Raw genomic sequence first — 14,431 nt, forward strand, 5'->3', positions numbered from 1 at the left:
TACGAAAAGTGAGTACCGAGGATTGTTCACAATCTGCGAACTTGACTGCGGAAAAAATTGCGACCATGACGCCGCTGGTATAACTGTGGTAATAATTTAAAAAAAAGGTTATAAAACTGACAAAGAAGGTGGTTGTAAATGAGGATTATTATGATGGTGATGATTGATAATATCGTTTTTAGAACAAAGGGAATTGTAAGTTGTACAACAATAAAGTGAAATGTAAACGAAGTGAACATTGTTAATTGAAAAATTTAAGCTTTTAAAATAATGACAGAGTAGAACAGGGGGAGAATGTAGGGATTGAGAGGGATACCGAGCAAAGGATAAACAGGGCATATAGCATTAGCAGCAAAGATGCGTTACCAGATAAACAAAGCAATCGAAACAAACGATCAAGATGAAATGAAACTTCAGTCTTGTAAAGTATTTCGTACGAGTAGGTTGCGTCATTCGCAATCTTCCTCGTGGGTGCAGAGTTTCGGTCGGCGGAATTGGCTGGACCGGAATGCCACGGTGTCCGTCCGGACACGACACTGCCTACAAAGTGCTGTCCCAGATCATCTTCCGTCGTCTGTCACCTAAAACGAATGAGTTCGTGGGAAGTTATCAAGTCGGATTCATCGACGGCCGGTCGACAACGGACCAGATCTTGACCATACGGCAAATCCTCCAAAAATGCCGTGATTACCAGGTCCCAACGCATCACCTGTTCATCGACTTCAAAGCGGCATACGATAGTATCGACCGCGCAGAGCTATGGAGAATCATGGACGAAAACGGCTTTCCTGGGAAGCTGACTAGACTGATTAAAGCAACGATGGATGGTGTGCAAAACTGCGTAAGAGTTTCGGGTGAACTATCCAGTTCATTCGAATCTCGCCGAGGACTGCGACAAGGTGATGGACTCTCATGCCTACTCTGCAACATCGCTCTGGAAGTTGTGATGCGACGAGCCAGGCTCAACAGCCGGGGAACGATTTTCACAAAATCCGGTCAATTTGTGTGCTTTGCGGACGACATGGACATTATTGCAAGAACATTTGGAACGGTGGTAGAGCTGTACACCCGCCTGAAACGAGAAGCAGCAAAAGTCGGACTGGTGGTGAATGCCTCTAAAACAAATATTAAATTACATGCCGGTACTAGGCGCAACCGAACACGACCGGATCCGTCAGGATAGTAATGTTACGATAGACGGGGATACTTTCGAGGTGGTGGAGGAATTCGTCTACCTCGGATCCTTACTGACGGCTGACAACAACGTGAGTCGTGAAATTCGGAGGCGCATCATTTCCCCTAATGCCCTAGAGGGTTAATTGACCCTTGATACTCCTCGGTGCTCCTAGGATACCTTAATAACAACTTCACCGAAGATCGCATTCAAATCGGACGCCTCGTTAAGCCTTAAAAGCAGCTATGTATTGCAGAGGCTCCAGGGATGTTCAGGTCTGCTATGCAAACATGCCTGGACAAGGAAGTTTTCCCAGAGGTTTGGAAGTGGCCGAACCTAGTACTATTGCCAATGGCGGGGAAACCACCCGGAGACCCGTCGGCATATAGACAAATATGGTTGATCGACGCGGCAGCTAAGGTGCTCGAAAAGATCATCCTCAACAGACTGTTGCGGCATATCGAGGGTTTAAATGATCTCTCGAGCTCAGTTCGGCTTCCTATTACAAAGCTCGCTGAGATAACGCTCCAGCGTAAGAGGAGACTACAGTGCAGTAGTGACTCTGGATGTAATGACTAATGAGTTCCATCATAGGAAGGTGGACGCACAGGTTGATCCCGAGGGTCAATAGTTTGGTATGTACCGGCGCCATGTACTTGCCCTGCCCACACCTGACTCAGGTTTGATCAAGAGGAAACAGCGGAACACGTTTTTTTTTCGTGTGCCAGCGTTTTCGCATAATGCGTGGTCACATGCGGGGAGGACACAACTCCGGACAATCTTGTCCAAAGGATGTATAATAAAGAGTTTGGCTGTAATGCTGTTTCATCGACTATCACCCACATCGTTTTGGAGCTACAGAGAAGGTTGCGCATGGACTCGGAGAATGGCTAGTTCAGAAGCTGTACAAAAGTTGGTCCAAAGGTTCGGAATCGGCTACGTGGGTTATACCGGTGCCCTGCGGTCGAAATCGAACCTTACAGCCAAGGATGGGAACACTCACTTTCAAAGAGTTACACTCAGTTGCAGTTTTCTCAGCTCAGAAGCGTGCAATCAAAAAACGATGTATGGACGACTTTTGCCTGGTGATTTTGTCTAAAACTTTGCCGAATAGAGTAGGGGTCGTACGCGTATACCGAAGTCGTGAGGGAGCTGCGAAGGCAACTCTCCACGAGGTGAATGTAAATTACACTCACCTCGTGGAGAGTCGCTTTCACAGCTCTGTCACGACTTTGGAATTCGTGTGCGACCCCTACTCTATTTGGCAAAGTTTTAGACAAAACCACAAGGCAAAAGTCGTCCATACATCGTTTCTTGATTGCACGCTTCTAAGCTGAGAAAATAGCAAGTGAGTGCTACTCTTTGCAAGTGAGTGTTCCCATCCCTGCTTACAGCGATTAAGTGGCCGCGGGGAGAACATCCTGGTAGCGTTGCTGTCGTGGCGTCGGGCTACTGAGTTGGATACGAGCCTGCGGTTGAAAAGGGGTCCCCGGTAAGGGCCGGAGCAGGTATCAGCAACTCCTTCTCGTGCTAATTGATAGGACCTGCGCATTCAGCAGGTCAAATCACGTTGCATGCAAGTATAAGTTATTGATGCTTGCTGAACAAATGGAGTGGTAAGGACCACTCGGGAAACTGGCAAGGCGCCAGCTTGCTACTTTGGTGGACTCCCCAAACAGTTCGTTGCTGCAGCTTAAGCAGCAAACCTTGAGGGTGCGATATGCACTAGCCCCTCTCTGAAGCAATGCAGAGTGTCTACTCATAAGACAAAATAAAATTCCCTGAGTTTTCCAGGATTTTCCAGGGGGAAATTTTATATGTCAAAAATACAAAAATGGGCCGAAATTTCATAAAATTTCTATTTCAATTTCTTCTTTTGAAAAACTATACAGAAATGTCCTCAAAACTTCAACTAAAATTTAAAAAAAAATGCGCATGATTTATTATTCAAGAGATTCTACCAAATTGCTGAATTCTGAACCGTTAAACTTTTTTGAATATAATACAAAAATCGGTGAAGGAATATTTCAAAATTTTCCTCAAAGTTCTTTTGGATTATTTGAAAGAAATCGCTCATTCAGCAGTTTCAAAACATTCAGGAGTTCAATCAGTAATTCCACAGACTATATTTCATACACTGTTTTGAATATAAACTTCGATGTTTGTACTCTGTGCTGGTGGAATAGTAATGTAGATTTCGAAATTCTACCCATGATTCTTTTTTTAAATCTTTCCAGAATTCCATCTTTAAATTCATTTCCTGTGTCTCGCAGTTTTTCCTTGAAATTATCTACGGTTTTTCTTTTTTGGTTTTCTCCAGTTTCCATAGTATATCTAGAGGTTTTTACGTAAATAGCTCCTTCCGAGATTTTTCCCGATTTCAGGCTTTTCGAGATTTTTCCCGGAGTGTCTGATAGAGTATGTACCCCCGAACTTTCTTCCAGAATTCCTCGCTGGTTGCTCCCGCAGATCTTTCTAATTTTTTCCAAAGTTCTTCCAGAAATTTTTCTTAGTGTGTTCGGAATAGTTTTCCAACAGTTTCTCTCGACATGTTTGCAGAAGTTCTTCTAGGGACAGTTTTCAGATATTTCTCGTGTATTTCGAACGTAGTTTCTTCTGGCATTCCTTTTGAAGGTTTTCGGAGTTCCTCCTTAAATTTCCTAAATATTTCCTCCTGGGATTAGTCTCAGAACTTTTTTCCGAGATTCTCCGGAAATTTCTTACAAGAAATCTTGTAAGACATTCCGAGAAAAACTCTGAAAAAATCCTGTAAGAAATCTCAAAAGGAGCTTCCACAGTCTCGGTATAGTTTCTGGTAGAGATTCCGGGAAAAGCTCTGAGAATAATCCCGAAAAATCTGTAAGAAAATGATCTCAGTTGGATCACTGCATGAAATTAGATAATTAACCCTGATATAAAGATAACATCAGATAAAGAACTCTGAGAAACTTCAAACAGGATCAATACCGGAAGGAATCTTCTGAGAGAAGTCCCGAGAAAAACTCCGAGAGAAATCGCCAAAGAAATCCCGCGAGAACTTATGTAGAAATCCAAGGAGAAACTCTAGAAGAAAACTATCGGATTTTTTTTAAGAATCCACGTGAGAAACTTTGGAAAAAATATCGGAAGGAATTCCTGCAAAAAAATTGTGAAAAACTCCTTAAACCCTTGAAAAAGCTTTTGTAGAAATCCCAAGAATAACTTTTTCAACAGGAATCCCGAGAGAAACTCTAACATAAATTTCGCGACAACATCTGTTATATATCCTGAGAGAAGCTCATGTAAAGATCACGGCTTGACTCCTGGTAGGAATCCACGGATACTCTGGGAGCAATACTGGGAAATCCTCTAAAGAAATTCTGTATGAAGATTTGAAGATTCTCAAGGAAGAATCCCGAAAAAAAAAAGCTGTTAGGAATCCGGAAGAATCCCCGGAAGGAACACCAAGACAAATGGATTGAAAAAATACGGAAGGAATCTTGTAAAAAACTCTGGGATGAATTTCAAGAGGTAGTTCCAAAAGAACTTCCAGATAGAAAATTTCTTGAAAAAACGTTGTAGCATATTTTCTAGATGGATATACTACCACTACATAATCGACATTTTTTTATTCATACCCTCGATGCTGTATAAGCTCTGTGGACTCTATTTCAAAGTAGATCTTCGAGTAATGAAACTCGCTACTTTTTATTTTTGCGACCCAGCGTTTTATTTTTTTGTCGATGCAAAATTTCCCTGAGTATGCACGATATTCCTGTAATGTCCATTTAGTTAATTATTTTTAGAGTGCTTTTACTATAAAGGTAAATCGAGTAATGATTATACTTATAATGGGTATATTCGGGTTTGAGTGTAAAGACAAATGTCAAATGAGTTTATAGCAAAAGCCATCGAGTAAACCGTCCGATTACTGTCGGGCTCTCTTGGATTCTAGACACCGATCGTGCTACACGCATCTCTACAAGCTCCGAAAACCTAGCTTCAAAGTGTTCTACCTTTTTCATCCGTTGTTAAGTTGTTCTCCCGTGCTAGTCTACCTTGGCTGTGTTTCTCAAGGATAAAACGTAAGATTAATAGTGGACGACGAGGAAAACAGTGAAGTGAAAGCGTGCTACCACCTGGACTGCAGCGGCCGGATCTTTGACTTTCGGCGCCGGGACGTTTGACCTTCAGCGCGACCGCAACCCTTTCGATCCCGGAGGATTTCGGACGGCTACGTTGGACGGACGAACAAAGCAGGAAAAAGCATCGGATTTTTTCCGTAGGGGAGAAACTTTCGACGATTTTTGGTAGAGGTAAGACAAAAGTGTTTTTTTTAACGAAACAATTGTGTTTTTGTGCTAGGCAAACGCCATTTTGTAGCATAAAGGTGACGCTTGGTTTCTTTTGTCTTGCGATTAAGAAAAGAGACAATAGACAGTGAACAATTGTGATAATTTTTTATTGCGTAGGTTTCATGAGTGTTATTTTTTTTCTTTTGTTTAAATTAGCCGTAAAACAAGTTTGTGGCAGCTCATCGACTGTTCATCCAGCGATTTTTTTTTTCTATTTGGAATTAGCGGTGTGATTTTATTTCTGATAATATTATCGGCACTGGAGAGGTGTAATTGATAAAAATGTCTCACGTAGCTCCAAACATTGACCCCTACCGTAAAGGGCAGTCTTTCGCTTCTTGGTTTAAGCGACTCGGGTACCATTTCCGCATAAATAAAGTGGCGGACGAGAACAAGAAAGATCAATTGTTTCTCTTGGGGGGCGAATACCTATTCGAGGTGGCCCAAAATTTATACCTTAGTGAGGAATTGCTAGACGCAGCCCCACTGGATGAATTGGTACAAAAACTAAAGCAAAAGCTTGATAAAACGGATTCAGCTTTGATCCAGCGGTATAAGTTTGGGTCACGGATGCAACAACCGGACGAAAAGGCCAGTGATTTCTTATTTTCCCTAAAGCTTCAGGCTGAGTACTGCAATTTCAAGGATGACAAAGATGGCCGTATTCTTGACCGGGTTCTCATTGGGCTGTCTGATGACGCTTTGAGACAAAAATTGTTGACTGAAGACGAGAAAAACTTGAACTTAGCCCAAGCGGAGAAAATAATAACTACTTGGGAAATGGCCACTTCTCATGCTAGAGCCTTAACAAGGGAGGATTCTTCCGCACAAATCGCATCCATAGGTAGCCTTACTGGTGGTCGAGGGGCGGTTTTGCGGCGTATGGCGGATTTAGCGCAGGGCCGAGGTCGAGTTCCCGTGAAAAGCCGTTTAGGTTACAGGCCACAGTACAAATCGCCGGCGAGGAGTGCCGACCGCAGCTCGAAACCATACAACAGGTACGACCAAGGGTATAACGACCGCGCTCATTTTCGCAGTCCATCGCGAAACAGGCAGCCCAGAAATGTGCGCTTCGAGGAATCACATCGCCGCTATCAGGATGCGCCGGTGTACCCTGCGGAGCTGGAGGCTGAACAACAAGTGGTGATCGATCAGAGAATTTGCAGTTATTGCGGAGTTCCGGGGCACGTTAAGAGGAAGTGTTTCCGGTTAAAGCAGCTCAAAAAAGACCCTATCAATAATGTCAACTTGGGAAAGTCTGGTTCGAGCACGGTGAACACTATATCGAACATGATGAACCAGATGGCTTGGGATGATTCTAGCGACGATTCAGATCAAGGTGATTTAGAGTGTATGCATATTTCTTCTATTAACCATTTAAGCAGCCCTTGTTTACTAGAACTAACCGTTGCGGGGAAAATTTTGCAAATGGAAGTTGATAGTGGAGCTTCTGTTTCTGTGATTGGGAAAAGGTTGTTTGATACTAGGCTAAATGTGCCTCTTAGGAAAAGCTCTAAAAACTTGATAGTGGTAAATGGTTCCAGTTTAAACGTTGCTGGGGAGGCGGTTGTTATGGTTGAATTTCGAAATATACAAAAGAATTTGAAACTTTTGGTGTTGGACAATGATCATGATTTTATTCCTCTGTTAGGCAGAACATGGTTGGATGTTTTCTTTCCCAACTGGCGCAATTATTTCGACAATTTAGTACCTGTAAATAATGTAGGGCATAAGGATGGTGATTTAATGGATATTATTAAGGAAAAATTTGCCGACGTTTTTATCAAAGATTTTTCATCTCCTATCAACGGTTATGAAGCCGAACTGGTTTTAAAAACAGACACTCCTATTTTTAGGAAAGCTTATGACGTTCCCTACAGACTAAGGGATAAAGTTTTAACTTATTTAGATAGATTGGAAAAAGAGAATGTTATAACTCCGATTCAAACAAGTGAATGGGCATCTCCTGTTATAGTTGTAATGAAAAAGAATGGGGATATACGGTTAGTAATTGATTGCAAAGTTTCAATCAACAAACTCATCATTCCCAACACCTATCCTTTACCTGTAGCTCAAGATCTTTTTGCTGGATTGGCAGGATGTAAAGTGTTCTGCGCACTTGATTTGGAAGGCGCTTATACACAGTTGTCATTAACAAAAAGTTCAAGGAAATTCATGGTGATAAATACGATTAAAGGTCTTTTTATTTACAATAGATTGCCTCAGGGGGCTTCCTCTAGTGCATCTATTTTTCAGCAAATAATGGATCAAATTTTGCAGGGAATTGATAATGTTTATGTCTATTTGGATGATGTTCTCATAGCAGGAAAGGATTTAAAAGATTGCAGGCGAAAACTTTTTATTGTTTTGGATAGATTGTCCAAAGCAAATATTAAGGTGAATTGGGATAAATGTAAATTCTTTGTGACTAGTTTAGAATACCTGGGGCATGTAATTAGCGAAAAAGGTTTGTCGCCGTGTGCAGATAAAATTGCAACAATCAAAAATGCCAAAACACCAACAAACGTAACTGAGCTCAAATCGTTTTTGGGACTAATTAACTACTATAACAGGTTCATTCCGGGTTTGTCTTCCAAATTACACTGCTTATATAACTTGTTGAAGAAAGAAGTCAAATTCATTTGGGATGATGAGTGCAACCAAACCTTTGAAAGTTCAAAGAAATCATTTCTAGAAACAAATTTTCTTGAATTTTTTGATCCCAGAAAACCAGTCATCGTAGTTTCTGATGCTTCTGGCTATGGGCTTGGAGGAGTTATTGCACATTCTGTTGATGGATTAGAGAGACCCATTTGTTTTACGTCATTTTCACTCAATTCTGCTCAAAAGAAATACCCAATCCTTCATTTAGAGGCGCTTGCACTAGTATGCACTATAAAAAAATTCCATAAATTTCTTTATGGACAGAAGTTCACGGTGTTTACCGACCACAAACCACTTGTAGGAATTTTCGGCAAGGAGGGAAAGAATGCTATTTTTGTAACAAGACTACAGCGTTATATTTTGGAATTGTCAATATACGATTTTGATATCCAGTACAGGCCTTCTGCAAAAATGGGTAATGCCGATTTTTGTTCGCGTTTTCCATTGGAGCAGTCGGTTCCTCAAGATCTGGATTTGGATTGTATCAAGCACATTAATCTCAGCAGTGATTGTCCAATTGACTTTACAAGTATTGCGAAAAACACCAGAGCTGATTCTTTCCTACAACGTATTATGACTTTCATGCGCCATGGTTGGCCAAAACGGGTAGAGAATAATTTCAAAGATATCTTTGCAAATCAACAGGATTTGGAAATAGTTGAAGGTTGTTTGTTATATCAGGATAAAGTAATAATACCGCAGAATTTGCAGAGTGAAATTTTAAAACTTCTACACGCTAATCATATTGGAATTGTAAAAATGAAGCAATTGGCAAGACGTTCTGTATACTGGTATGGAATTAATGCTGATATTGAAAAATTTGTCAGTGAATGTGATGCTTGTGCTAGTATGGCAGTGCACCCAAGGCAGAACATTGAATCAAAATGGACACCTTCCACAAGACCATTTGGTGGAGTGCATATCGACTTTTTCTACTTCAAGCATCATGTTTTCTTATTGATCGTTGACAGTTTCTCAAAATGGGTGGAAGTTGAGTGGATGAAAAACGGAACATCGTGTTCAAAAGTTATCAAAAAATTGTTAGCATATTTTGCTAGATTTGGGTTTCCGGATATTTTAGTATCAGACAATGGCCCTCCATTCAATGCTCATGATTTTAAGAACTTTCTTGAAAGGCAGGGAATAAGAGTTCTAAACAGTCCTCCGTACCATCCAGCCAGTAATGGTCAGGCGGAGAGATTTGTTCGCACTGTTAAAAATGTTTTGAAAAAGTTGCTTCTTGATCCAGAATACATGCATTTGGAGTTGGAGGACCTGATAAACGTTTTCTTAATCAATTTTAGGAATAATAGTTTGACAATGGAGGGTTTCTTCCCTTCAGAAAAAGTTTTAGCATATACCCCAAAAGTGTTAATCGATTTGATTAATCCAAAACGACATACTACACACTTAATTTTGATTACCGAGTTCGGTAATTTTTTGACGAGATTAAAACTGCTGAGCACCGAACTCGTTCAGCAAAAATGCATTGTTTACCTTTTCCATACGATTTTGACAGTTGTTTTACTGAGCCTCAGTAAAATCGATTACCGAAACTACCGAGATCGTACTGCTGTTATAATCTCGTCAAAAAAGTACCGAACAGGCAATTCAGAAATAAGTGTGTAACAATAATAATATGCAAACTAAAACCAATAACGCCAATGATGAAACAAATAACAGAGCAATGGATTATAATACCAAAGAGATTCATAAGGATCCTTTGGATAGTCTGATGGCGGGAGATATTTTGTGGTACAAAAACCATGATCCCCACCACCAGGCTAAATGTTTAAAAGCGCATTTTATAAAACGTGTATGTAAAAATATTTTGCAGATCACGATTGGAAACGACGTAACAACAACGGCTCACAGGAATCAAGTCAAAATCGCTAAGGATGCAAGCAGTGGGGCTAGTCGCAGGATGGTGGTAGGGTAGGACGGGGCAAGATGAGCACCCTAAGGATCAGGTTGAGTTTATTGAAAGTTAACACATTTTTTCAAAATACCTCTCAGTAGTTCTTTTCTATATCATGTTTTCAATCACCCATAAACATGGGAGGGTTCAAAATTCACAATAAGGATGATTTATTTGACTAAACAAAAAAGATGTTTTATGGTCAGTTCGAACATGCTACGGGGCAAAACGAGCACCCTTGCGGGGCAAGAAGAGCACTTCATTAAAATCCCAATATTTTAACACTAAATTGGCTATACAGTGATTGATATAATGAACCTTGTTTATAGCTATGGTATCACGTTCTAAAATTATGATTTTTTTTCGATTATTGAAAAAAAATGCGGTTTTATAATACTTTATACAAAATGACCCGAAAAACAATAAACGATTATTAAGTTGGTTATTTTTTAGGAATTTACGCAATCAAATAGTTGCAGAGGTTACGGAAGCCTATGTTCGGCACTATTGAGTGGATTACATTAATTTCAAAATATTTTCTATATTCCCCTGATGGGGAATAGTGGGTGCTCATCTTGCCCCACTATAGGTAAATAACTAAAATTGGATAAATTTTAATGTTTGTTTATAGAAAATATTTTCTAATGTAAATTAAAATGCTTTGCTGTGAGCTAGTAATGTTGGCTGATAACCAGAATTATGATAAAAATTTGATTCTGACATAAAAACCTTATTTTATTCTGATGATTTCTTATAAGAAAATGCTAAAAATCCATGCTATTGACTAATTTGACGATATTTTTTAATTTATTCATTATGAAGTACTTTTTATCAGGTTTACAAGTAGGATGAACATTATTCTAACGGATTATGAAGTTGTTTGGGCAAAATTCATCATAAAAGTAGTAAAACGGAGGGGTGCTCATCTTGCCCCGGGTGGCCATCTTGCCCCGTCCTACCCTACATGTCGATCCTCTTGTCGATAATCCAGATCCATTGCTACAAAGAACGAGCGACGATGAGGAGCCTTTCCTTGGCTTCCAGGAACACGAGATAGGAGGAGCCAGGTCGTTAACGGATAAACCGAGTCGAAAGCGAAAGATGGAGAATGGGTTGGCGCTCGATGGCCTGCCACGGCGTTCGAAGAGAACGCGAAGAAATAACTTAAGGGGTGAATTCGAATATTTTTTTTTTTTTTTTTTTGCTAGGTTTCTAGCTGCACTCTGAATAGAGTTGAAACCTCTACACTAGACCCGAAGATAGGAAAGAGTACGTAATCTTTCAGAAGCAGTTTGCCAGCCGTACGCGGAAAATGATATCCATTAAGACACTGTTGCAACTGACTCAGAAAGCTACGGTAGAAGATTGGAAAGTTTTCAATTGGTCAGTCAGTCAGGATTTGCCTATGTAGTGTTATGGTCACACGGTTTGTGTTTGTCTTCTTGTTTGATTTTGTAGTATAGTTCAATATGTTTTACCTGCTTCTCGTTAAATCAGTTGTCGTATGTTTGTTTTTTTTACCGAATCAATCAAACCCTGTATGTTAAAATATAGTCGATCCTGTCTCAAATTGTTTTCTTGATTTCGCTAATCGTTTTCCACTTCTCTGTGTTCATCTCTTGCGTCCTTAAATTGTCATCGGTCCAAAACCCACAGAAACATGTTACTGAACTTCTGATATTTTTCTGTTGGTGTCATAATATCATCTAAGAGATAAACAAAAATACGCCAAGTTGGTCAGTTGATTGCAATAAAATTTTAAAATAATAGAGATTTCATGTCAACTTTCATCCCGCTACAAATACTATGAAAAATATTCAAATTCGTTCAATTGTCCAATCGGTCCTACCTAGATAAACCATGTCCTATTCTCAAGCGTAGCTTAGAAATGTTAACCTAGTCATACACAAGTAACGTTGTTCAGTTAATAAAAAGCAGTCAGTTTTTGTCCAAAATGTCACGTCGAACGCATTGACGTCAACAATGCGTTTAAGTGTTCGCACGTTAGCTTCGAATCTATCAGCACAATTAAGTGCTGCAAATCTCCTTCCCATTATTAATTCGTCGGTTGATTTTAATTGCATTATTTAAAGAAAATATGGCCAACTAACATTGTAAAAAATCGAAAAAGTGACTATGACATTAATAAATTACTAATCAAAATCAACCGAGAAACGTGGGAAATAGAGCCCAAACAACATTTTGAAGTTAGCTGGCTGTAAAAGGTTCCAAAACCTGTCACAAATCCTATAATACTCTTATTAGGATTTGTAACGATCATCAAAACCTACTTAAATCCAACCGACTTGGAACTATTGCTTGGGAATAGACTCTACTGAGCCCCGGCGGTTCCTCCTGTTTATCGAGCATGTCTGATGCATATGATCAGCCATACTCCATCTGCAGCAGCCGGTTCGTGATGAACCGTTGGAGGCGCATTAAAGTGTTAAAAAGGTGATATGTTTCACTAAAGAACACTACATTACAATAATCAAAATGAAACTCCTTCACTTTAATACCGTCAACCCCTGCGAACTTGGCCAGGGAAGGGGTGAATTCGAATATTTTTGAATGTATACTAGTGATCGAATAATTTTGATAGATACCATTGGGAATAACTTTCTTTAATTTTTGTAGTTGAACGAACAACCTGTAAAAGGGGAAGGTCTGTAATGTCCATTTAGTTAATTATTTTTAGAGTGCTTTTACTATAAAGGTAAATCGAGTAATGATTATACTTATAATGGGTATATTCGGGTTTGAGTGTAAAGACAAATGTCAAATGAGTTTATAGCAAAAGCCATCGAATAAACCGTCCGATTACTGTCGGGCTCTCTTGGATTCTAGACACCGATCGTGCTACACGCATCTCTACAAGCTCCGAAAACCTAGCTTCAAAGTGTTCTACCTTTTTCATCCGTTGTTAAGTTGTTCTCCCGTGCTACACGAAAAGAAATTTAATGATATTCTTCATAAATATCATCTCATGCTTATTATTAGATACGCTTTAATTAATTTCATAACATCAACTTATTGTGTTCATAATAGAACTTATTATTAACTATAACATTGACTTATACCATGTATAAGTTTTGTGTTATGGCTGAAAAGTATAACATTCTTCTAATAAATTTTGTAAGGTTTGGTTTTGAAAACTTCCTCCACCACAAACAAACGGTGTCGTCGTCGTCGTCAACGTAGGAACACGCGAAGGAAGCCATTGTGGCATTTTTTTGTATTCTGTAAACCTCAGTGTAAAAGCAGTTGCAAATCATGGTGGGTATAATAATTGTTTAATTAATAACTAAATTATCTTTACGCTATAGCTCATTGAACTTTTCTCATCGACAGAGCGTCCCGGAAAATCCCCACACTGTCCGGAACAACGAAATCATCGGTGCCAGCAGCCACATCATGACTAATGACAGCTGCCCGTCCAGCAGAACCGGAAATCGGACATATCCATTTTACGCAATTCAACGGAGGTATATCTCCATTCGACACAAACGCCGTCTCCAAAGCCTTCAACAGCGCATACAGTTAGGAATCTTTCGTCGATGAGGTGCAGCCACTTCAACGGTACTTCAACCGCTCGATCCGTACGAAAAGTGGAGCAACGGTGTTAACGACATCTCCAGCTACATCGTCGACACGGCCACTAGAAGGTCTCGTAAAACCAACGCAATCTAGATCGCAGTGCTTTGCCGGAGCTTTCTTCCAAGCGCGATGTGTTGGTGTCGATTAAAAGATTGAATAAAACAGCAATGTGCGAATCGAATTCAAAACTTTGTTATCACTATTACAAAAAAAAAACAAAAAAGAAGTAAAATATTCAGGATTTAAATCAAAATATACGGTTATAAGCTTTATTAGATTTAACTAATAAACGCCATAACACGTCTAATAGCGCTTATTACAAAAGATGAATGACATTCATAAGTTAAACTTATACTTTTTATTCATTGTGTGTTATGATTTATATTACACTCTCAAATTAGTTTTAAAAGGAAAACGAAATGGCAAAAATATATAACATATTCTTATACATTCAATATGGAATTTTTTTTTCGTGTAGTCTACCTTGGCTGTGTTTCTCAAGGATAAAACGTAAGATTAATAATTCCCTGAGTATTCCAGGTTTTTCCCTGTTAAATAAAATTCCCTGAGGATTCCCGGTTTTCCAGGTTTTTCCAGGTAGTAGACACCCTGCAATGCCTTCTTGATGGTTCCGGAGAGACGAAAGGTTTGGCAGCCTTGGGAATGTTGTTTAGTGGGTCGAGGAGAGAGTAGTCCTGGATTTTACATTTGTTGTAGAAGACGACCTTAATCCCACACTACCTG

General features: G+C 39.6%; 1 protein-coding gene across 2 annotated transcripts; it reads left to right on the top strand.

Moving 5' to 3' along the window:
* Nucleotides 1–306: 306 nt before the first annotated feature.
* On the top strand, nt 307–14,142 carry LOC109424986 (uncharacterized protein K02A2.6-like). 2 transcript variants are annotated; one of them, XM_062842266.1, is made up of 3 exons: nt 5,007–6,847; nt 10,010–13,366; nt 13,442–14,142. In XM_062842266.1, the coding sequence occupies exons 1-2, from the start codon at nt 5,791–5,793 to the stop codon at nt 10,066–10,068; spliced, it is 1,116 nt and encodes a 371-aa protein (XP_062698250.1). In that variant the 5' UTR covers nt 5,007–5,790; the 3' UTR covers nt 10,069–13,366; nt 13,442–14,142. The 2 variants fall into 2 exon arrangements, with proteins under 2 accessions (XP_029726278.2, XP_062698250.1); XM_029870418.2 differs by lacking the exons at nt 10,010–13,366; nt 13,442–14,142 and having other exon boundaries at nt 307–5,469; nt 5,665–9,985.
* The last annotated feature ends 289 nt before the right edge of the window (nt 14,143–14,431 follow it).

The sequence above is a fragment of the Aedes albopictus genome, chromosome 3 (genome assembly GCF_035046485.1).
Source record: "Aedes albopictus strain Foshan chromosome 3, AalbF5, whole genome shotgun sequence".
In the NCBI taxonomy this organism is placed as follows: Eukaryota; Metazoa; Arthropoda; class Insecta; order Diptera; family Culicidae; genus Aedes; species Aedes albopictus.